Source organism: Oryzias melastigma, linkage group LG11, assembly GCF_002922805.2.
Source record: "Oryzias melastigma strain HK-1 linkage group LG11, ASM292280v2, whole genome shotgun sequence".
NCBI lineage: Eukaryota > Metazoa > Chordata > Actinopteri > Beloniformes > Adrianichthyidae > Oryzias > Oryzias melastigma.
Genome location: NC_050522.1, coordinates 8,380,068 through 8,405,051, shown reverse-complemented (window position 1 = coordinate 8,405,051; position 24,984 = coordinate 8,380,068). Strand labels below are relative to the sequence as shown.

Below are 24,984 nucleotides of genomic sequence, written 5' to 3'. Positions count from 1 at the left end.
TTATATATGTGGATGTAGTTTACTCTGAAAGGCTTAAGAAGAGCATGGTACAGGTTCTTTAATAGAAATTCTCATAAGTAGAAGCTTTTGTAATACAATAGAAAAGAAGAACATGTTTTCTTTAAAGACGACTTATGACGCATTCACACCGGAGTGGCAAGCACATCAAACGTGAGGCGATAGACACAAATTTGAATTTACTGCTTATAGCCTTGACGCTTCTGCTGCGGAGAAACCACCAAAGTTGTTCTGGAATTCATCTGCACATGGTGGAAAACATGGATGATGTTGAGCGAGTAGCTTGGGTTTTTACATTTTGGAGAGCTCTACAGAGGCACTGGCAAGCACATCGCTGTGTTTTTTTTCACCAGATCTTTTAGAGTCTCTCTGAGTTCTGTGTACGTCAGTCGTTCAACTATAGCTACGCCTGAGGGCCGTTTTAAACGTTACTTCTGTTTGAGCATTAACCCGAGAGGAGGAAAATAAAAATTCAATTCAATTCAATTCAATTTTATTTATATAGCCCAATATCACAAATTCAATTTGCCTCATTGGGCTTCATGCCTGTAGTTTTAACAGATGCACAGATGGAGTCATAAAATATGCACAATAGGTAAAAACTAAACAGACTATAAAGAACAGGTCATCCCTGTCCTTAGACCCTCCCTCGCGGTAAAGAAAAACTCCTAAAAAAAACCTGAGTCAGGAAAAAAAAGGAGAAACCTTAGGGATTCCCACATGAGGGAGAGATCCCATCCCAGGACGGACAGGCGATACCAGAACGGTTAAAGAAAAGTTAGCTGCTAAAACTGCATATATGAGTAGAGTTCATTCATATAGAGCTGAGGGACGAGTGAAGATTAAGTCCATAGTCCAGATGAAGCAGAACTGCAAATAAAACTTTTTATTATTGTCTTGATGAAAATAAGAAAACATCATAAGCCCGTGAAGCTAGAGTGACTCCGAGCGCTACAACGGCACCCACGAAAACCTCTCTGGGCTGCTGAGTAGCTACCTGCTGGTGGGCAAGCATATGTGAGCTCTGCTGCCCAGGGACCCGCAGCCTGGACAGTAGACCTGGCTAGTTCTGAAGGGAGCAACGGAGCTCACTAGCTCGCTAAGCTGTCTATCAGGCGGCTGGCTATAGCTATCCGTCGATACAGCTCCATGGGCTCTGTGACAGGCTGGTGCCCTGTATCTCGCCTTCGCCCAACAGTAATTGCGACAGTCTCCAGAAACCCTGCAGCCCCGCAGGTTAAAAAAAATGATGGAAGTTCAGGACAAAAATTCTTGCATCGAACCACCATGTTGAATCTCTATTTCTACCCTTTGATTTAGTCACTAAAAACGTCATGTGCCCAAAGCTGGGTGAATGGCTAACATGGCGCTCAAACTCAAAATATGTCGTTTTCTAGTACAGTTTCTGCAGAGCAGCAGTAGTTCAATAGAAATTCACTTTTTAGTTGTGGGTGAGATTGTTGGCACGGAGCGGAGCAGGGAGCTTGTTGCCAGGCCAATGTATCTTCTACATAACAAATAAAATCTTTTTCCAACTGCATTGTTTCATCTGCTCCTGATTTACAACTGTATGAGGAAAGAATTAACCAGAAATGCATTTTTAATCTTTATTTCTTTCACAAATGTCTTCTATTACTATAAAAAAACAAAAGAACATGTTAAAAACACAATTTTCTTTAGAGAGGTTATTTAAATACATGACTCAGTTGAACCTTGAATGAAAAAAAACATTGAAGAATATTTAATTTATATAATTGGAAATAAATTCATCCATGAAGAGGTTAAAAATTATATAACCCTGGAACACGCACTTCTCCTTTATTGTATAAATGCTAAAAAAAAAGGTGAAGGAAGGTTTAGAATGATCTTTGCTTCGAAGCAGAATTTATAATACATTACTGGTTTAATTATTGATATTTAATACCACATGAGAAAAGAAGGTAGAATGGCTAGTAAATCTTTACTTCTCATTATCTTATAGTCTTCCTTTTATAGTGCTTTGTATCTAGACCCCTGGGACAGACCACAATACAATTTTCTAACATTATTCCATGACTTTTTATCCACACTTTTTCCACTATTTACCCAAAAAGAAGTATTTCTAATCCAGTGGTGTTTAAACCCAAAGTCTTCCTGGGCTGCTGATTTAATTCTTTCCCATCTACTTCTGCCCTGGCTGCTTCTTACTCAGGTGATAGCCAAGGATTATCTTAGTTACCTTGTCTATGTCTGATTCTTCTTTAAGTTGCAAGTTACTGATGGTCTTAGCTCTTGTATCTTCTCTGTTTGTAGAAATCCATCTGAATTTCTTAAGGGGCCGCCAGAGCCAACTCATCTACTGTTGGGTGAGGGTGAGGTACACCCTGAACAGGTCACCAGACTATTGCAGGACCACCCACATGCACATCTAATTTAGAGTCATCAGTCAACCTATGAGGAATGTTTTTGGACAGTGGGAGGAAGCCAGAGTGACTGAAGAAAACCCACACATGCAGGAGAACATGCAAACTCCACACAGAAAAGTGCAGCCGGGATTCAAACTTCTTGCTGAGAGATGAGAGTGCTAACCACTACTCCCCTGTGCAGCTGTTGGAAAGGCTTTTAAAAATGAGAGATTTTTGATCATTAAAAATCGATCTCCTTTCCAGGCACACACAAAAAAACGAAACTGTTGGTGCTTTGTTGGTTTATGTGTGTCATGTTCTCTGAGGCCATGATCATGAAACCCTGCCAGCCAACCATCTGCTTCTGTCAGACGTTCCCCTCGTACATGCATCTGCCTGATGACGTTAACCTTTACAACCTGAGGCAAATCAGCCCCTGGAGGAGCGCACAGTAACAAATGCAAAGCACTCCAGCTGCTGGATGAGGAGGACAAAAGGTGATCATACTGGTCAACGCAACGTGACTGCTCTAAGCCAATTCAGCACCAGAGTGTCTGCTTTCTCACAAATGAATAGAATGGTAGAAATGGTGCAAAACATAAAAGGACAAAGTCTAAATCAGAAGGATTTGTTCTGTAAAATGTTATTTTCTTGATCATTTTTCCATTTTCTGACTCCCTCATACCGCTCATGGAAGTTCTGATCTGAATCCAGGCTCTGATATAAATAGAAGAGCTGAGTGTTGCGAGACAGTTCAGTGTGAGCTGCTATCATCACAACTCCTGGCCTCACTTTTGACTCAACCGCCGGTGGTCATGCTCAGACTAAACAACTGCAGCTACAGGTAGAAGAAGACCCTCACAAGTATCTAATCAATTGTTAGAGTTGATTATGACTATACTGGTCTTGAAGCAGCGATTTCCATCCGCACACTCTAATTTCTCAACAAGTTGCTCTCAGTTTTGCAGAAAGACTTGCCTGTGGGTCTTTGATTTTCGCTTTTTTGCATCAGAGAACGGGAAGTTGTTCTTCACTAAGAGTGTTTCTGACCAAGAAAAGGGCTGACAGACTGGAAAAACTAAAAACATTTATGCATTTGGTTTGACATAGCACTCAGGAAAGAAGAGGGGAGTGGATCAAACTACTTGGAAATGTATTTCAGTAACAACACATTCACCTATACGAGGGTAGACTTGTTCAGGTGCTGTGGGTTTCTGGGATGGCCTGGCCTATGGAGGGTTGTAGAAAGCAGCAACTGCATTTTAAGAAAAGCACAGGTGGTGTCTTGTAGTCCCCTTGAATCTCTCACATCATCTTAAGGGACGTCATGAAAATGGAATGTACCATTGTTGTGTTAGTAGTAAGTGTATCATGAGGTACTTGTAAGGTTGATGTAAGTTTCATGGATGTAGAATGGTCTTATGTACTAGTTGTAATTGTGCATTCACACCGAATGCAGCAGGTGCGGCAGAGGTGTCAAGTTTTAAGTCGATGTAAAGAAGACGCATCGTGCCTGGTCGCCGTGGGCGCGGTGAGTGCATTTTTAGTGACTTGATCAAAGGGTAAAAATAAACATTAAAGATGGCGGCGTGATGCGAGGACTTTTGTCCTGAGCTTCTATCCATTTTCTTTACCCGCTGGGGCCCGCAGGATCGCCGGAGACATTCCCGACTACTGTTGGGCGAAGGAGGGTTACACCCTGGACAGATTGTCAGCCCGTCACTGAGTTGGATGGATAACTTCGCTAGCCTTCCACCTGGTGGATAGCTTGGTGAGCTAGTGAGCTCTGCTCCCCTGGTTCTGGCAGAGCTAATAGCTGCCGCTGCTGCTCAGGCTCCGCTAGAGCTGATGGCGAGCGCTGTTGTCCAGGCACCCAGCAGATCTCGTGAGTTCTACTGCCCAGGCTGTGGGTCTTTGGGCAGCGGAGCATTCTTCGCTTGCCCACTAGCGGTTAGCTGCCCAGCAGCCTGGAGAGCTGCTGCGAGTACCATTGTAGCTCGCGGGATCACTATAGCTTCACGGACTTATGATGTTTTCTTACTTTCAACCAGACAACAATAAAAAGATCCCCCAGTTTTATTTTTATTTCCCCCGTCTTGGGTTAATCTCAAACTGGGTCACAGATAGATGGAAGTAATGTTTAAAACGGTCCTCAGGTGCAGCTCTCGCTGCAGGAGTGAAGTACACATCACACGGAGAAAATTCTGAAAGATTTTATGAAAACAAACACAGCTATGTGATTGCTGGTGTCTCCGTAGAGCTCTCCAAAACATATAAATCCAATCCACTCGCTCAACATCATCCATGTTTTCCATGAAATGGCAACAAATGAATTCCAGAACAACTTTGGCGGTTCCCCTGCGAACGCTGCGTCAAGGCTATAAGCAGTAAATCGGACACGTGTAAAGAGACGCGGTAGATGTGATTTTGACACATATGTGAATGCACCATTAATTAAGTGCAAGTACTGTCTCCTTACTGAACGCATACAGATGCTGCATGGACAGGGTGTGAAGGTGAAGGGTAAATGCCCGTAGGACATCTGTAGGATGCCAACACAAACTACGCTATGTCTTAATTTCCACATTTCTAACATTCAGACTGCACACAAGGAGCACATTCTTGAAATGCTTGTCAAAATATCCAATGGCAAATCGGCTTAGAACAAAAAAAACAAGCAAAGTTCCAGACTAATTAGAGTTGAGTCATTCCTGCAGCACAACTTTGAAAACCAACAAAATGCCTCAGTTGAAGTAACATTATCTTAATTCAGACGCAAGCAAAGAAAAAATGGCGAACACACGAAAAGTGTAAAAAATAAATAAATAAATAAATAAAAACCCATAAATGTTCTCACATATTGTAACAATTTTCTTTTTACAAAAGATGCAACTATGGGAGCTAATGGCTTGTATTATTTTATTTTTACAACACACACCCTGGGAGATTCCAGTTTACAGGAGGAGCTCCAAAAGTCGATCTTTTTTTCTCATTAGAACATGCTTTTTTAAAGCTTCCGACTGTAGAAAAAAATGTGCAATCCTTTAATGCAGGGGTGGCCACAACCCTGCCGCTTTTCCAGCTCTGCCTACACGTCTTGCTGCTGATTACCTGGATCAGGTGTGTTCAGTCAATCAGGATGTGGAATCACTTCAGTCAGCTAATCAGCAGCAAGCTGGTCAGGGAGAGCTGGAAAATGGCAGAGCCGTCAAGCCCTGCTTTAATGAATAAATAAAGTATTTTAGTATTTGAAATTTAGTTTTGAAAACCATTTGTACAATCTAACACCATCCATAGTATGGGTTGTACTTCAGAATATGAATTGTCATAGTTTTGATCTGATATTTCCCAGTACTTGCTCGATGTACTGTATGATTTTTTAAAAAATAAATAGGGTGTTTCTCAGCCGCTTAGTTTGATATTTCAGACAAATCGTGCATTTGTGGTACAAATACCAAATTTGCCGTGGGTGTTTAGTAGGATCCCTTATTTCCCAAAAAGATTGTTAAACAAAAGAAAAATCCAAGATGGTGGCCATTTGCAAACATATTTAATTTTGTGGCTATCATGCTTTTCTCAGAGGGGGATCCTAACGCCTAGTTCACACTGTACATGTAAGCAGGGTGGGGTGGAGGCCGCTTCCATTCAGCGCTCCTTGTTAACCTCTGGTGTAGTTCACACCTGACGCGAAGCGCCTCCGTGGCCGTGCAGTGATCATTTTGGCGTCTGGTCTATTTTTTGCACAAGCTGCGAGCAATCCGCATCAATTCTGGTAGGAAGTTAAGCCGAGACAGACAAGAAAATCCAGTCAAACTTCAAATTATAACCAATTTTTCACAATAAAATACCGCTATTGACAATGGACTGGAGACCTCCGCCAATCTGCTGAATCCGCGACTATAGAAAACCCCCGACTCTGTGTTACCCCCCAGTCCCTGCAGCCGAAGAATGCCCGTCACTGATCCATACTCATCAAAAACACTTCTGATCATGCTTTGTAAACATTTATTAAAGAGCATTGGAGTATTGCTCAACATAAAGTCTATTTTTTAATCCACAATAATAGACAGCAAATATTTCATGAGGACTGTCACTCTGTCTTTCTGTGCTTTAAAAAAGTGCGTGCTTCCTCCTGCATCAAATAAGTGTGAAAGTGGATCTCTATCCAGAATTTGCTGGTTTCATCCAAAATAAACACCTGCTCTGTATAATAATTATCCTCCAGGATTATCAGGATATTTTTGAGCTCCTTCTTTTGAGTCAGCTGATGCCATTTCTCCATGCAGGCTCTCTGTGAGTGTCTGCTCTTGTGTGTGTGTGTGTGTGCATGGCGGACAAGCTGGCATGCTCTTCAACCGCTCTCCCCTCCTGGGAAATTCCCACAGCTTCTTTGGAAGCAAAAGATTCATACAAGCATCTTGAGTTGTCTGAGTTTTTCTGACAAACCGGAGGGGTGACGTGACTGAAAAAGCACAGTGAGCCCACTACAGAGTGGGGTATAGTTTTAAAATGGGTGTACTGCTAAAATGCATAGTGCCGCAGGTGGTGACTTGTGGTGAGACACAAGAGGCAGGTCCCTATTGGTACCCAAGAACAAGAAAAAATTTGGATTTTTAAAATTATGAAAAGTTAGTGAGCATGCATGTGTTTGAGTCCCAAAAAATCTAAAAAGAAAAAGTGGGACAAAAACATGCCCAAATTTCTCTAAAAATGTGAAGTCCCCACGTGTAACCTTCGAGTCAGGAGTCCCCACGTTGCAGGAAAAGCACATATGTGTGTTCGTAATGGACGGGCTGGTGTGCTACTCATCTGCGCTCCCCTCCTGGGAAATTCCCGCAGCACCCAAAAGTTTCAAACAAGCAACTTGAATTGTTTGAGTTTTTATGACAAACTGGAGGAGTTACGTGGCTGAAAAAACACAGATCAACGTAGTGGGCTGACTACGGAGCGGGGGGTGGTTTGGGGTGTCTAAAAACATAATTAACAAGAAAGAGGCAGAGAGCAGTTGGTGAAAAGTCAAGATGGACAACATTAAATTAATTATAGAAGCTGTAAATAAATACAGCTGAGCAGAAGCGCCTGTGAACTGGTGCGAAAAAATTCGCGTCTCCTATGAACTGGAGGTGAAGTGGATTCTGCGCGCACTCTGAGCCAGCGGAGAACAAGTGCTTGGAGAAGATCCACCATCAAACTTTTGCCTGTGTGATGACAAGCTTCCCATCAAGCAGCGTTCCATTCCTTTCACTGTGCTGACACCCTGATGTTTCTGAATGGTTGAATGTTCACTACATAAGTCAGGGATTTATGTGTTTTTTTTCTCATGTGTTTAATCAAATTTGAACAGCTTGAGGGAGTATTTACATTTCATTATTTCAGTGCGGTTCTCACACAAATACTTTAAAACTGAGACTTCAGGTGCAGCACAGCTCATCAAGCGAACAAAAAAAAAGATCATAAAAGCTTCAAGTTTATACTCAGAATGATTTAGGAGTATTTGCTTTCGTTACATAGGCTACTGCTGCTTAAAAAACTGGGTCACTACTGCTGTGAATGCAAGTGTGCATCCCTCTCAGTGTGTATCTCTTCTCTCCTCTTATAATTATAAGTGAGGCTGCTAAGAAACTGCTCTCATTCTCTAAGCTCTTATGCGGATGCATTATTTTATCAAAAAATAGTTTATAATATGGTATTCTTTTTATCCTGTAATTACTGAGTTGGTGCGCTTATATTCCTTTTTTATAGTAGTTTTCGGTGCATGAGTTGTGCTTTTTTAAGTAGTTTGACAAGGAATGCAATTTATATTTGATAAAAAAAAGAAAAAAGGTTAATATTATTAATATTTTCCCACTGGCAAATGCTAGAGGGCACTGTATTTGTGTGTATTAGCCTTTGGTACTGGCAGCAACAGAAGAAGCAGCTCCACTCAATCTGATCAGCAAGTGGAGTCCAAAACAAACATGGAGAATTCAAACTTTCTCCTCCAAAACTTTAGGACATTTTTCTTATTTGCATGAAGACAAAGTCCTTTTTTCTTATTTTTCCCTTCTCAGACTATTGCGGAACAGCAAGTCTTCAAACTAGGTCATGGAAACTTGTACTCAAGAGCAATTTATAATCTGAAAAATAATTAAATTTTATTTAATTTAAGTTTTTAGACTAAAAATCACCTATAGGTTAAAGCAGCCAAAAAAGGCATAATAAAGAATGAAAAAATAATTTACTTCTAAAAATACGCTAATTATTTATATTTTTTAATTTAATTTAATTTAAAAAATTCTGTTTTTGGACTATAAATGACAAGTTGAATCATCCAAAAAAGAATAAATAATTAAAAAAATCATACATAAGTCACACCTGAGTATGAGTCCCACTCCCTGCCAAACTATGTTAAAAAAATGCAACTACTACTCCTAAAACTATGCTAAATTAATTCAATTTATTTTATTTTACTTTATATAAAAAATTCTGTTTTTGGACTATAAATCACTTATAAGTCGAAGCAGCCAAAAAATGCACAAGAAGCAATTAAAAAAATCATATCCCGCTTCAGACCACCCCTTCCTCTTCTTCATCAGACACAACAGCTCCATGAGCGTTCTGTTTGTGGGCCGTTACTGCGCCCCTCAGTGAAGTTCCCTTCAGGCACAATAAAGAAATAAAAATCATAAATAAGTGGCACCTGAGCATAAGTCGCATCCCCCGCCAAACTCAAACTCAAAAAAATTGACTATTACTCCTAAAATATGTTAATTTGATTTAATTTATTTTATTTTAATTTAATTTTATGAATATAAATCACATATAAGTTAAAGCAGCCAAAAAAGGCCTTATAAAAGAATTAAAAAATCATGAGTCACATCTGAGTATATAAGTCACATCCCCGACAAAACTATGCAAAAAATTGACATTTTAATTTATTTTCTGTAATTTAACTTAATTTTATAAGTATATATATTTTTGACTATAAATAACTTATGAGTCAAAGCAGCCAAAAAAATAAAATGAAGAATGAAAAAAAAATCCTATAAAAGTCGCACCTGAGAATAAGGCGTACAAAAACATGTGACAATTACTCCTAAAAATATGGTATGTTGTACTAATATGTACAAATATTATTGTCTTATGGTAAAAAACTGCCTTTATTACTCAAATGGCTTTTAAAGCAAATGCAACACTACATTTTCAGGTTGGAGGGGAAAGGGATTTACCATGAATATTACTGCAATTTCATGTTATTAATTGAGAAAGTTTTTTATAATCAACTCTTGCCACACAGAGAACGGATGTTCCGCAAGTAACCAAAAGCGTTCTTCAGTTAAAGGAACATCATCTTAGATTGATTTAAAATGATTGCATAATCATGATAACTTGTTTAAAACTATTTTTGTAAACCAAGAAGTTAAAGGAAATCTTTTCCGAAGCGATTACATCTGGCCCCCTGCTGCGGTTGAACGCTTACTGTCCTCATTTGTCATGTTTGTGTGTTTTTGCATGAGGCGCTGATAGGGCTCAAATCAAACACCACTTTTCACCTCCTGCGGTGCTGATTGTAGTTGGATCTAAATGTGGATTTACCCAAAAAAACATGCTGAGGGACTTCCTGTCGAACACTGGTAACCCACAGAGACAGAGAAAGCACATCAGAGCAAATCTGTTTAAGAGTGATGGCGTTGTCGTTCCCATCCTGTCTTCTATCTCTTTCTTTCTGCCATCTGCTTTGGACTAAGGCGGGAGCTTTATCCCTCTAAATATTGTCTTTTTTCTTTTTTTTAAACACTCCGTTTTTGCATGGAACAGTCAGCTCATCCAGTGACACAAACCCATCCTTATGGCAGCAGGACATCAACACTCCTCCTCACCTGTCAGGTTTAATGTCAGTGTACCTGCCTGCCTCCCTGTCAAACTGTGGGATGCAACGTGTGTGTGTGCCAACAACCTTGATTTGATATATAAATCACTGCAATCTGGAGCATTCTAGACTAATATACAAGGTATATATATTTAATCAAGAAGAAATGATAAAGGGTAAAGATTGTGTCCTCTGTTTCATTTCTCTTGTTTTCTTGGTTATTGCTCTGTTTTCAAACTTAGTGTTTTCACCTGTGTGCCACTCCAGGATCAGGCTAACATTTATCCATAGCTGTCTTCATTTTAGTTAATTAAAAGTGTATTTAAGTGCTTGATTTTTAAGTTGTTTGCTTTGTTGCCCCTCATAGTTCATATATGAATGAAATACTTAAGTTTTCTTCCTGGCCTCCTTCATTCTAGGCATTTTATCCTCTTGTTAAAAACAGTTAAGCAACTCTTTTGGTTATTTTAGCTCATTCCAATCTCTAAAAATGTATATAATCTTCTTTTACGCCTTTATTAAGACTAATGCCACAACTGGGGAGACATTGGCAGAATCTTCAAGATTAGTTGCCACCACTCAATTCTTTGGAAAAATCGTGTTGTGGCCAGCAGCAGTCATCACGAAATCAGGTGATTGGATGATAAGTAAATATCTCTCAACGGAGGCCGTTAAAGTCAAGCACCACCGGCCACCAGATTATAAAAAGCGGGCCATTCTGCACCACTGGTCATTCCCAACTCAGATTATGAGCACAAATTTACACATTTTCGGACAACAAGCCTCTCAAGAAAGCTGAAGTTCTGTCTTCTTCATATTCTTCTCCAACAACACATGGTCAATCCCAAGTCGTCACTAACTGACCTTTGGTTTAGGCTCCCTCCGCGTCACTTATTGATGTTTTTGGTGTCCCCAACTTGTTTTTTTTTTTTTCCCGATGTACTGGTTGTTCCCATTATATCACTGGTCCCCAACCTCCTGGCTGTGAACCAGAACCGGTCCAGTACCGTGACGCGTAGTGCACCAGTACCGGGACCCTAATCCTAACTATTGATTGTATCACACAAGCGTTGAGGTCCCGCGGACCAGAGTGCATCCGGAAGTGCATCTGGTACTGCATCCGGTACCGCGTCCCAACAGCCAGCAAGTCAAAAAAGGACAACTTAGGGACATCCAAAATGTCAAAAAGTGACGTAGAAGGATCCTCAATCAAATGTCAATCTGTGTTGACTTGGGGATGAGAATTTGTTGACTTCTCAGCAACAACCGTGATTTGACAACAGGCAGGTCTATGCTGTCAATGAGTTTGGTTCAGCATCAATGTCGTCCCCCCATTTGGACCCACGGTGGCTTGGATTGCCAAGTTGTCGTTCAGTTGTCTGTAACACTTGATCTAAATAAACATTTTGCAAATCTACTAGATTTGGACTTACAGTGCTGTGAAAAAGTACTTGCCCCTTCCTGATTTCTGTTTTTTTTTTGGCAAATGAATCACACACAAATGTGTCAAATCATCAAACCAATTTTAATATCACTCAGAGACAACTAAGGCTGGGTATCAATAATAATTTCCAGAAACGATTCGATTCACCAGAACCTGGATCGATTTAATTCAGATTTTTTTTCCGATTCTTTCGATCCTCTCAATTCAGTTCAATTTTGAGTTTACACAGTTTACACATTTATACACATTTGTTTAGAAATACATTCATATTTTACTATATGTTTTGAATATATCTATATTAATCTGGTACAGCTCATAAACTGTAAAATTTATTAGTGAAATAATAAGATTGTTAAAAGCTTACATTGTTCTGCCTCTCCTGGAGGGCATTTCAGTTTGGCCACTAGGTGGCGATCGCGCTATAGCAGTACACCTTATTCCACAAGAAGAAAGCATGAGCAAAAAATTGTGCTTTAGACCACAAATGGTAACTTTATAAATATTTCCTTAAAAGATTTGGAAATTGTATACCTATGAGTTTATAAAGATATTAATTTAGTTAGCAATGTTCCGACTGTTAGCATCAGCCGTTTTATGGGAAATTCCATTAAATGTTAGCATCAAGCTAGTGGACTGTGCTAAATCGATTCATGTTGTTATGAATTGATTATTGAGCTTAAATCCATTCAAATTGATTAATCGATTTTATTAACCCAGACCCAGAGACAACCCAAGAAAATACAAAATGCAGTTTCACAATTATGATTTTAGCTTTTACAGCCACTAAAAATGTTAACCTTTTCTAGACAGGTGGATTTAAATCCCTTTTTTCTCTTTTCTTCTGGAATCTCTCTGGATTGAGACATGATGTGTTGGTCCTTGAGGACTTGCTGCCAGCTTCATCTTCTCTGACAGATTCTATTTGAGTGCTTTCTTGACTGAACAAGTATTTTGTGGGTTTGTCTTATAAATTGATCTCATCTATCCCAACTTTGGGATTAGTCACAGTTATTTTGTTATTTAGCTATAGGGGGCAATTACTTTTTCACACAGAGCCAGACAGGATTGTATTTTTTTCCCTTTTGGTAAAAAAATAATTACTTGTACCTGAGTAATATTAAAAGTAGTTTACTGACACATTTGTATGTGACAAATACTTTTTCATGGGGCCGTATATTTGATTCTCATAAATACCCGTAGAAACAGACTGGAGTGAACGTTACCTGCTGGTCCAGGTTGTGCAGTTGTCCCCTGGTCTCCTCCGCTTTAGCGGCTAACTCTGCTGTGCTGATGTGCAGCGTATCTGTGGCAAATTAGCAAGTCATATTTCACTTCAAGGACCAGAGATGAAGTATACATTTCCACCTCAAAGTTACAGCAAAAAAAAGAAGCAGATTAAAAACCCTGGAGGCAGTGACATATATTAATCTGCCTCATTACGATAAAGCACAGCAGGGTTTTTGATGTTAACATTTTTTTAAATGGTCTGCGGACAGAAAAAGCTTTAAAGTTTGGGATGAAAGGACCTGTGGTGGCACGGGTCGGTGTGTTGACAGGACAACCTTGGCTGGTGGAGAAGGAGAAGGTGTGAAAACTCTCCTTATCCTCGCTGTCTTCAGTACCATCCACGATCCTGCAAAACAAACCATTTTCTAGTCACAGAGGCAAAATACGATTTCAAAGAACCATTTTAATAACTTCAGTACTTTTTTGTGCACAAATGACTGTGCTTAAAATATACACCCGTTCATGAAAGTGACTTTGTGTGCAAAGCAAAAAATAAAAGAAAAGTATCACCAGAACTACTAAACTAAAAATAAATGGATTTGATTCAAGACTATGGGTGTGTTTACATGGACAAGTCTCCAGGCTTTCTGAAGTTTCCTATATAAACTGGAATTCTGAAGAAATCTAGTTTCTATGGTGTTTTCCTGCTTTAAGTGCACATTTGCATAATAAAGGCTGCTAAAACTCAGGACACAATGGAGTGACGCATGTGGACAAAAGACGTTATGACATCCCTGTTAGCTAGTATAAGTATACAAACGTGATTAATGCCGTACATGTAAGCCTGAAAACTCATTGTCTCCAGGAAAAACTTCAACCTTCAGTCAAACATGACAGCAACTGCAGCAGAAGGGAAGATGCAAAATTGTTTTAAGCTGAACTACATTTGGAAAAAACTGTTTCATCAGTTGCTGGTTGGGATCAAAGCTTCACCTGAATCACAGACATCAAACGGGGTCACTTCTATTTAGAGGGTTTGGAGGGACCCAGTAGAACTCTGCATTCGAGCAAGGGGGGAGACTATCTATTTGTGGTTTAAACAGGTTCGACCACAAGCTTTAAAACTACGTGAGCTCAACAGACACATTTTACCCATTTTATTTAGACGTGTAGGTTCCCTTTTAAAGAATTTATCATTGTTTTTGTCTCTGTAGAACGTTTATTGTTCAAGACAGACGTAAATCATGCAACTCAAATTTAGATTTGAATGATCATTAAAAGGAACATTGTCGTTTGGCAACTACAATCTTCATCTGTAGAATGACTTCACTGATTTTGGAAAAGTTCCTGAAAAATTAGATTTTTAATTTGGGAAAAGTGGCATCATGTCCCAGTCAGACAGAGACAACTACACTGATAAAAAAGTGGTTTCATGCTAAATTCATGCCATTTCTTTGGATTAACCTGAGAACTAACCAATTTTTATAATTTTTTTTTACTGTCACGTTTGTGAATAAACAACCAAAAAGAACTGAAGGCAAATCTTTAAGTCCAGTCCAAAATACAAGACTTCTAAAAAGGATTGAGCAGAAACATGGAGTCGCACCAGTCAAAATGCCTGTTTTAGTCGCCAGCTTTCTTTCTGTGTGAATTGAATGTATTCAGCAATTTTTGATATAACTGAGTTTATTTCACTTCTGTTGCTCTAAAGTTGACAAAAACAGAATTAGTACATTAATATATCTTCATGGTATAACAATAGATATCGTGATAGAACTTTTCCTTGATAGATAGAGCAATGAGTCTATCGCAATAGACTTTTATTTTGAAGGGTTTGAAATTGACACTCGCCAGTATCAAGCATTTTTTCCTCTTTAGCGAGTAAAAGTTAGAGAATTATTCACCACATGGCGAGTAAATGTTTTTATCTAATTATTTATGTTTATTTTTATGGACTTTTCCACTTCCTTCGCGAGACACAACACTCCATGTAACGTTTAGTTTTAGCTGATGAAGCGGTGGAACATGGGTGATTTTTAACGGGATCCAGTCAGAACAGGAAGACAAACCTGATGAACTTATAGCAGCATTAGAAAGCTTAATGAAAGTGTTGATTTGGTGAGCGCTATGTAGCTTTAGGCTGATGCTAATTCTAACGAGCTGATCCGTGTGTAGCCATTATGTAGACATATACCTGTTTAGAGTCGGACAATATTTTCACTGATCAAACTTTTAAGACTTTTATCGTGTAATCAACTTGCCGATGATTACACGTTTCTGTTTTGATCCACAGAGTGTTAAAATTTGAGAAATATAGTTATTTGGTTTATATCATGATATAAATTGTTATCGCACAATCTGAAAAAGCTATATAGTGATAATAAAATTCTATATCGACCAGCTCCATAGCATATAAATAACAATAAAACAAAAAGTTAAAGCAAAATAAGGGTGGGATTATATAAATGTGCTTCCTCCCACTCCCTTTAAATCAATAAATTAAACATTTGACAAACTTATAATTTAATATTTTCAATCCGTCATATACTTAAGAGATAATATGCTAATTATCATAACTTCGATATAACCCTGTAAACAGTTTATTTCTGTTGTCTTCTTGGGATAAATCATTTCAAAATATAAAAGATATCCAAAGACAGAAAGATTTACCTGGGACTGAGGTTGCATGGGTCCAAAGTGGTGAGTGTACTTTCTTGAATTTTCTTCTGAGACCTGTTTAAGATCTGGGCCATAGTCTTCTGGCTGGATGAAGTTAGTGGGGACTTCTCGCCGGTGTACCTGGGACTGGCCGCTCCTGTCTGCCTCATCGACAGGGACACAGAGCCAGCGTTACTTCACTTTAAATCAAAGATCCGTTTAACGGTAATACCTGAAATGAATTGAACCTGATGGCGTTCCTCTGCATCTGCATCGTCTTCATCCTGCGTCTCTGTGGTGTGCGGCTGACCCTGAACTGCTCTCCCGTTCTTGCTGACTCGTAACTGAACATTTCAGAAATACATATAATAAAATCAAAATTAAATCATTTGATTCAACGCTGCAATTTTTTACCAAAGACAAAATTGTACAATATAAGGCGGGCTCCATTGGCTCCAGGAAAATGTTTGTCAGGAGAGAAGAACCCCCAAAATCCTTAACACCTTATATTGTCATCTTCACTAAAAGATGAGTAAAGTATTCAAAAACCTTCATGTAGCATAATGTACAAGTATTACCCTTCATTTCCCCCCTTTGAGCACTCACAAGAGCTCACCACCCAAATGGGGACACCACCAACAAGTATGTGAAACTTACGGAAATTCTAACATAAACTTAATTATTTTCAGCTTCACATTTTCTGTTATTAGGGTTTAAAACTCAAAATTTCAGTTTCCACTAAATTTTTCAATTTCAAATCTGAAATTTTTAGGTTTGAAACTTTTGTCCCCATTCTGGCACGTGGGGGAGGGGCTAACATGAAGGACCAATCAAAATTGATGGGGGTGGTAACCTCAGTCCTGGTGCAGTCACTGACTCTGGGAACTTGAAAAATTACAGTCGGACAATGTCTGTAAATTGTGTAGTTTTGTATACTATGACGGCAAGCGAATGGGTGTCATAAAAAGTGGAGAACGCACGTTTCAGAAGTAGCACAAAAAATGCAGCGTTTTATCGAGTACAAAACACTGTTCTAGTGCATTCAAAGTGGCGTTTTGTTGTGCTGTATACAGTTGTCATTTTTAAATAAAGTGGCTAAGACAGTTGTCTGCAACATGTCGCACTTTAAAGATGAGAAAGGTCTGTAATGAGTTGTCTGCTGTGGCTTACTGGTTCAACTACTGGGTTTTGTAGGGTAATTTGGCATTTAGGTTTTATTTTACATGCTAGCTGTTTTTGGATAATTCAGACATTATTCCATTCTTTTAGGCAAATATGGAGTTGAGCTAATATGTTAGCATTATGCTAGCTGCTTTGGCAAAAAATCGAAAATTTTCCAAGTTCTTTTGGCAAATGAGATTAGCGAATATGTTAGCATTATTGTTGCTGTTTTGGCAGAATTAGACATTTTTTTGGCTAAATTTACATTTAGCTAATACTTTAGCAAGCTTTCAGCTCTCAGCTCTAGCATCTTTAGCAGCTACATTCCACTTACAGCATTCACACGTACATTATCACTGGTAATGCAATATATCTAATTTTGATTGGACCTAATGTTTCTGTTTTGCTACTTTTTTTGTAGCTTAACGCCAATATTTCAGTTTTAATTTTTCAAGTTGTTTTATTTGGGTTTCAGATCTTTACGACCCTCATTTGGCTCCACATTGGGTCCCATTTTTAGATTCTTCGGGATGACTCAACCATGGATTTGAACTCACAACCTTCCAGTCTCAGGGCAGACACTCTACCACAAGGCCACTGAGCTGGTTGACGGTCCATAATCTTCAATCTAATGTTTTCCATTCTTTTATTGTTTTTCTTGTTAGTTACAAGAAGCAAAAACAGTTTTTTTCCAACAGAATTTTCTGAGAAAGACTAGAAAACCTTTCCAAAAAGCATATAAATCAGTCCAGGTCATTCCAGCTGAGGTACAGCGTTCAAATGTCACATCGTTATAATAAACACAGAAACACATAATCTATTTGTCAGTAATTTGTATTTTGGTATGGCTAAAGTGCCAGGGAGTGATCAACAGTGAGACGATGATCCATTCTGTTCATAACAGCAATAAGATCCACATTCGGCGATTGATCGGCGCTTACTGGCCTGTGACCCATCTGTCACAGACACAAAAACACAGCAGTGGGAGGTTAATGGCTCGCACAGATTAATCGATTTCGCTGTAAAATATCTGAGCAGTTTGACAGCACATAAAACCTTCCTTTGCCTTTTACTCGGCTGCAGCCACGCTTTAATGACTGCAGCTAATTTTGGGAAGAATTTATCATTTTCCTCTCAACTATTAGGAGTAAAAGAGTAATAGCGTCTATTATCAATGATAGAGGTCTGCTGCAGAGCACACTGAAGGTCTTTTAGAAAGGAAAAAATCCATTTGTATTTTATTTACCCTTCGTGTGGTTTTTCAATGTTAAAACTAATATAAAGAGAATGTAGAAACAAAAGAAAAGAAGCAATACATTTCTGTTTTCGACAAACACAGAGGCTTCATACTGTCAAAAATCAATTTAGCGCTCTTACCTGAGTTTCTGGTGTTGCTGTTGTTGGTAGTCTGACTTTAACCTGGAAGACAGCCAAACAGAAGATTAACAATACAACATGTGAAAAGCATTTTCTCAACATGCAGCCCTTCTTTTCTCTGCTTCAATTTTACAGCAATGTAATTACTCGAGTTTCCACTATAAATCACGCTCGGATGTGAAAAAAAGCAGCTCTTTAAAGGATAGTTTGAGCAGTGAGGCGGAAAAATGGAAAAAAGTGTAAAATCATAGAGTATTAGAGAACAAAAACAAATACAGCAAAAGAGCAAATTCAACATTTAAGTCCCAAATATCCTTCAGTCCTCAACCAATCATCACCAATCTTTATTTAAAACTCTGCTTGGAGAGACTGCCTCTCAACACATTAGCTTCTCCTAAGAGCCAGCAGCATTTATCAGATATGTGTGTGTGAGACAGAGAAACAGAGCATTAGAGCAGGGAGAGGGCAAAACTAGCAAGGGCAATTGCTGAGGCTCTGCCACTGTAATTACAGTCAGGTGCTGCTGCATCTCTTACACAGACAACTGACACTTTTTTGCACGCAAACACACAGATACACACACAATCAAACTTTTGCCTAATCCCTGACCTTGGCTTTACTCTGAAGCATCCTGGATTCTACGAGACGTATTTCTAGCAGAGAATAATTCCAACAACAATTTCCATTATTTAAAGAAAATTTTACTAAGTCTAAACAGATTTGGCACCTTGTATTGACTCCAGCTATTATCTGTTTTGTGAGATTTTTCTTTAAAGATCCAATCCAATTAAAAATCAAGTTTTTGGTATTTTTAATGTGTTTTTTTAGCTCGCTTCATTTTTTTGCACTGGTAATGTTAGATCGAGGGAGTGTAAACAGATGGATGATGGGAAATTGGGTTAGACTTACTCAGTGCCAACAGTCTCTACAAATTTCCAGTGAACTACTGCCGCTCTGCAGAAACTATGTCCAAGAAAATGACACAGGTTTCTTGATTTTGGCAAAAAAACAAAAAACATAATAATAATTAAAAGAACACTGGATGGTCTCTTTATGGAAATTTAATTAAATGTAATGTATGGAAGTAAAAGAGAGCTGCATAGTGGTGTCACACTGCAATAAGACCCTGGTTTGTATCCTAGCTAGGACCTTTCTGGGTGGAGATCTCATGTTCTTCCTGTTCATGTTTTGGTTTTCCCCAGAACTCCGGCTTCCTCCCACGATTCAAGAACATGCTTTATAGGTTAATTGGTATCTCTAGAGTAAACGAGAATCCACCATGTCTCCAACTTTATTATCTGCGTGTGTGAAGCAGTTGAGAGTCAGTCGCCGCGTATTAGCATGTAGCACATTCTGCTACACGAGAATAATTTGGTATGTCGAGGAAGACTTCCGGTTTTGTCTGCAAACAGAAGTCAAAGCCTCCTATTTGGTTTCCTCACTGTTTTTTGTTCCCGAAGAAACTTTCTAAATTCATTTAATTTTTTGTTTCGTTTTTGTTAGCTTTGGGCTACTACTAGCTTAGCAATCCAGGTAGCGGCTTTAAGTCACGTGACCAAGACGGATGTTGTGAACAGAATCCGTCAGTTTTCCAAAATAAAACTTCCTTCAGGATAAGAAAATAAACTAATCGGAAGTTATCTAAGTGGATTTCCTTTTTTCTGCATGCGTCCCGGTACCAAGTGACCCACAGACTGGTACCAGTCCGTAGCCCGGATACTGGGGACCACTGCATTAAGACACCCAGACAACCACGACTTATTTAAAAATGTTTTTCCCTTATAATCTTTGAACAGAAGTGAGGTAAGATTCTTCAGATAACTACTTCATTGAGCAGTAACACTCAGCGGAAAGGCCTCACCTGCGTCTCGTGTCCCTCCCTCAGGTTGTACGTGAGATCCTGCTGGATATCTTGGACAAAATGGTGAGAGTACTCAGGGTAGAGATCCAAAACCTCGTAGAGCCCTTTCAGGTTGATACACTGCAGGTCGCAGTAGGTCAGGGCTTTCACATCTGCGTTGGTTTTTATCACTCGGTTGTCTAAGGACAGGTTCGCCCCGATGAGGTCCCCTTTACCTGCTCAGAGAAAGACATGGAAGGTGGGTTAGAAAAGGGCTCGGTGCATTATGTTTTCGTGGTAATAGTGGTTGGAGACACATTTTCTAATGCAGACACTCGTGATTCACATTTTCCATTTGATGATGGGTTTTTGAGGGGACACTCATGATGGAAGGTGTGAGAGGTTTTAGAGTAGAATAATGCTGGGACAGCAGGAAAACCTCTTATCCCTCCAACACTTGGCTCAAGGCCTTGTATTAAAATGCATGTCCCGCTCAGCTCTCTAAAGCACTAATAAGTAAGACATTCATTATTATGTAAATGACTGGGAAGAATTTTATGTATCCGTCATTTCTTCATGTTCCTGGGATCCCGAACCTTCTTCTTCTCTTTGAATAGAGTCTTCAGCAGTAGTTTTCCCTGCTTATCAAAGGTCTTTCAAAGCCTTCTTTTGAAAACTGAATGTTTTTTTCTCCCTCTGTACACAAAAACACAGATTTTGAATAATAATTGGCATTTTGCCAATCCATGAACCATCTGGGGGCTAGAAATGCTATTTACTGTGAAAAAAAACCCCAGACTGGATGCATTATCATCATTTTAAAGACTTTGCTAATATTCGGTTTTCTTTGCTTGAATTAAAATCAATATTTGCCAAAACATTAAAAAAAAAGTGATTTTACAAATATAAAGTAAACTTTTATCACTTGCATCCTCTATTTTATGTGTTATTTGAATCATGATCGGGACACAAATAGAGATGATTATTATTTTAAACTGATGATGTGTTGATGTGGAGTTAAGTGAAATAAATCCAAATTACTGTCAATTAATTAATAAACTTTGAAATGAACTAATCATTTTAAAAAGCTGATAATATCGTTCAAAGTAATTTAAAAAATGATTTAGAAATGCCTCAGTTGTTCTTTTGTTTTGTTTATTGGATTTATATATATATACATTTTTTACCTTTCCTCCTGTGAATTCTTTTTTGTTTTGTTCCGTTTTTCTACTGTATGGTTTATATGGTTCAACTTGATCAGCTGAAGTAGGTTTGTCTGTTGATCGTCCTTATTATTTAATCTCTTTTTCTATTGTTATTCTTTCAACATATTTACTTCCCAACAATAAACATTTTTTTCTACAAAGTTTTAAATTACTTCAACCTTGTAAAACCAACCTTACATGCACTTTGTTTTCTTTTTGCAATCATCATCAAAAGTAAGGTATTTCAAAGAACCATTCAGATGAAAATAGTTTTTGCTTCATCTTTTCCAATGATGGAGGACATATTTATATATATATGTATATATATATATGGGCCACAAGCTCCTTGCTCCATGCTCTCAGCTCCAGAGAGAGGAAGGGTGGACGGGGTTGTTCAGAGGTGAATTTCTAATGGACTACTGCTGCCCTGCAGAAACTATGTCCTAGAAATGGACAGTTTTTTCGATTTTGGCTTTAAATTTCAAGATCATAATTAAAAGACCACCGCAAGTGATTTTAAAATAGATCAAAAGAAGATCAGAAAGACACTTTTTAAGTATGATCAGACATCTGTTTTTTTCCTGCAATAGCTTATATTGATTAACCTTTTTTTTTTGTTTTTAATTAAATGTTTTTGTACTTCTTTTTACTAAAGTCCTCTACCTTAATGCAAACTTCGTTTTTTTTTTCAGGATGTAACATAAGTCAGCTTTAGAGAATGTCACGTTCTTTCATTTTTCTGTCCGTATCCAGGAAGTTGGGTTGATGAGGAGCACAAACAAACTTTCCATAACGTAAATGAAAATCAAAACCATCATCGAAATGGAAAACCTTTTTTTTTTTTTAAAAAAAACAGAATTTTTTTAATATTAGCCCCGCCTTTTACACAGTCCGCAAGCAGGTACATAAAAGCTTTCCACTTCTCAATGTCATACAAGCACTTTGCAGTTTGATAACGGTAAAGAACAGGAAGACACACATTCACATTCATATGCTCAAAAAAGCAATGACTGTAAGAATTAGCGAGTCAAAAAATAATAAGTGACAGATGGAGTTTTGTGTGGAAAACTGGCATTCACGCTGCTGCCAGATTGCAGTACAGCTCAGCGTCATGAAGGTCAGAGAGCAAAAGCCATTAGTGACAGCCAGAATGTTAGACTTCAAAAGTCTTTATTTGTCAGCATGGAAATAGCCGACATGGGATGGCAGATACTGCACCCCATCGTGCAAAAGTGGTGAAATAAGTAAATGCTAACATCTGTTCATCTGAGGGAAAACAAATGATGAGATTTTTAAAATTACAAAAAACAAATAATAAAAAAATAGTATCGTTTCTAAAACTAATTTAAAGAACAAATCCAACGAACATAAAAAGACAAATAAAATTCAGATATAACTACTAGGTGAATACACTGATTGATTTATTAAATATATAAACAATTAAAGGTTACAACATGTTTAATGGTTATATGTTGTCTCATGATTTCCTTAATAAATGATTATCTTAAATGCTTACACACATGCTGAAACATTCTCATCGCAGCTTGAAATATTAAACAAATCAGATAAATTCCTTTATATTTGATCTATCGGATGTACCAATTCACATCGTTGGCCAATCAAATTTGGCAATTTTATGTTAGATTCCCACCCCCCATGTAGATGTGAGTCATCAGTGTTTTTCAACCTTTTTTGAGCCACTTTTTCCTTAACAAAAATTCTGCAGCACACCAGCATCCAAATATGTGAAACAGGAGAAACTCTGTAGTCTGTATTTAGGAACAGTCTCTCCACAATCTCGCAACAATTTTTTGTAATAATTCAGGCATAAAAGCTGGAAGTTGCGGCTGTTTTTCCTAAATGTTGTAAAAAACGTTGTGATAGCTTTCAAAAATGGAAAATTTATGGGAGATGTAACTTTTGATTGGTCAGACTGATGACATGATTAAGCCTCCAAGAATGATTGGCGGAGACAGTTGGAGGGGCGGAACTTTTCCAAAAAACAGCTAGCTGTGGCTAAATAGTGGGAATGTCATTCTTAGCAAAAAGTCTTTTGGAATCAAATAAACACAAAGAAAAAGTCTTTTATGGTCTTTCATATTCTTAACTATTGAGTGTTTTATCAGGGCCTGTTTAGATGAAAAGAGAGCTGATCTCCTGGTAATAGAAAAAGTTTTTTAGATCAGATTAGGCACACCCTAACATCTCTCACAGTACACTAGTGCACACTGCTTGACAAACACTGAGATTAATTTAAAATTTGTTGACTTGTTTTTAAATGAAACTGTTCCAGTGAAGTGGAAAATTGTATTAGTTGTTTTTTCTACATGGATCCCAAGTTATATAATCATCGCAATACTAATACTATCGAATATTGCAAGTTTTCTTATTATTCTAAAGCCCAAAGACCAATAATTTTTGAAAAAGTGAATGACTAAAACTCATTAAAACTAAAACTTTGGTAGTTAATCTAACAGAGTTATAGGGAAAAGAGAATGTTGAGAGATAATGATTAAACTGGACCTGTGTGGTAATGTTAAGCCGTTCCAATGATCCATTTACCTCTAAATGTACAAGTAAAAGAAGGTCTGATATTATAGGTAGTAGACACTGGTCTACAGGAATGACATTTCTTATGAACCAAAGACTTTTGGTGTAAAACTATAATCATGACACATAGAATCTTGTTCTGTCTCGCCACTTAAGTTCCCCTCCTTATCCCTTTAACCTACCCAGAATGGCCAACACCATGTCATCCTTCAGCACTTCCATGGAGCCTGAGCAGACAAAGAAGATGGCCTGGAGAGCATCACCCTGTCGAAGCAGGTACTCTCCAGGGGCGCAAAAGGAGGTCTTGATGTGCAGTGACAGGGAGCGCAGGCAGCCGCGACTGGCAGAGGCAAATAACGACAGCTCCAGGATCTCCTTGTTAAGATGCATGGTGATATCGGATCGCAACTCATCTGGAAAGTCCTTCAGCAGCTGTGGAGATGGCGTGGGGAGGAAGCAGAGAGTGAAATCGAGGGATGAAGAAAAGAGAAAAGGAGGCAGGAGAGTAGGAAGCGTGACAGGTGTGAAAACACCACTCTGAGACTCAGTAATTAAATTCCCAGCATTCACTGCCTCTGTTTTGTTTCCTAACCCGCGAATACAATGTACACAGCTGTGAAACACATACAAAAAGGAAGTTTTCCTGTCAAAGCTGGAAAAACGGTTAATCTGTTGATCACTTAGAAACAACAAAAACCTGTAGCTCACGGTCACAAAGACTTGTACAGAGCGAACATCAGGGCTAGGCTGACTTTAATCAACAGCCCCATCTATAATTCATCTGTCTGGGATTCATCATCTTCACTCCATCTTGGCCTGGGTCTGAGTTCTGACAGCTGTCTCACGGGCATGCACAGCCTGGAAGGATGAGCCACCACTCAAGTGACAGTTTCTCTGAGCTTGTCAGGGAAAGGTGCTGTTCATCCTGCATTTTGCTTGTGCAAACTAGTTTTATTTACAGTTGACTTCAGCTTGACTGTCTGTGTGGTATTCTTCACACACTAATCCTTACTTATTCTATTAAGGATCCAAAAGTTAGATTTAAAAAAAAAATAAACTTCAGCTCAGTGTTGTACAAATGGTAAGTCAAGAATGTAAATGTCTTATGGATGTTGAAGTGATGTCTTCCTCTCATGTAAGACTGCAGGGAGGTCAACAACACCATGTGGTGTTGATCACATGACCAATATTGCTCTGAGATTAATCGTAGCTGATGCTGAAAGAATAGAGCATGCTAATTTGAAAGAAAACATTGGTTTAAATGTTGTGAT

The 24,984-nt window shown here is 38.5% G+C and overlaps 1 protein-coding gene across 1 annotated transcript in view; it reads right to left on the bottom strand.

Moving 5' to 3' along the window:
• kcnh8 (potassium voltage-gated channel, subfamily H (eag-related), member 8) overlaps window positions 1-24,984 on the bottom strand; it is a 90,925-nt gene that overhangs the window by 4,870 nt on the left and 61,071 nt on the right. Inside the window, exons 10-16 of the mRNA XM_024293420.2 lie at window positions 23,896-24,145; window positions 19,980-20,194; window positions 18,119-18,160; window positions 15,829-15,924; window positions 15,593-15,741; window positions 13,222-13,328; window positions 12,919-12,998 (exon numbers count right to left, since the gene is read on the bottom strand). Of these exons, the coding sequence (XP_024149188.1) occupies window positions 12,919-12,998; window positions 13,222-13,328; window positions 15,593-15,741; window positions 15,829-15,924; window positions 18,119-18,160; window positions 19,980-20,194; window positions 23,896-24,145 (939 nt within the window). The remainder of the gene's footprint in view (window positions 1-12,918; window positions 12,999-13,221; window positions 13,329-15,592; window positions 15,742-15,828; window positions 15,925-18,118; window positions 18,161-19,979; window positions 20,195-23,895; window positions 24,146-24,984) is intronic.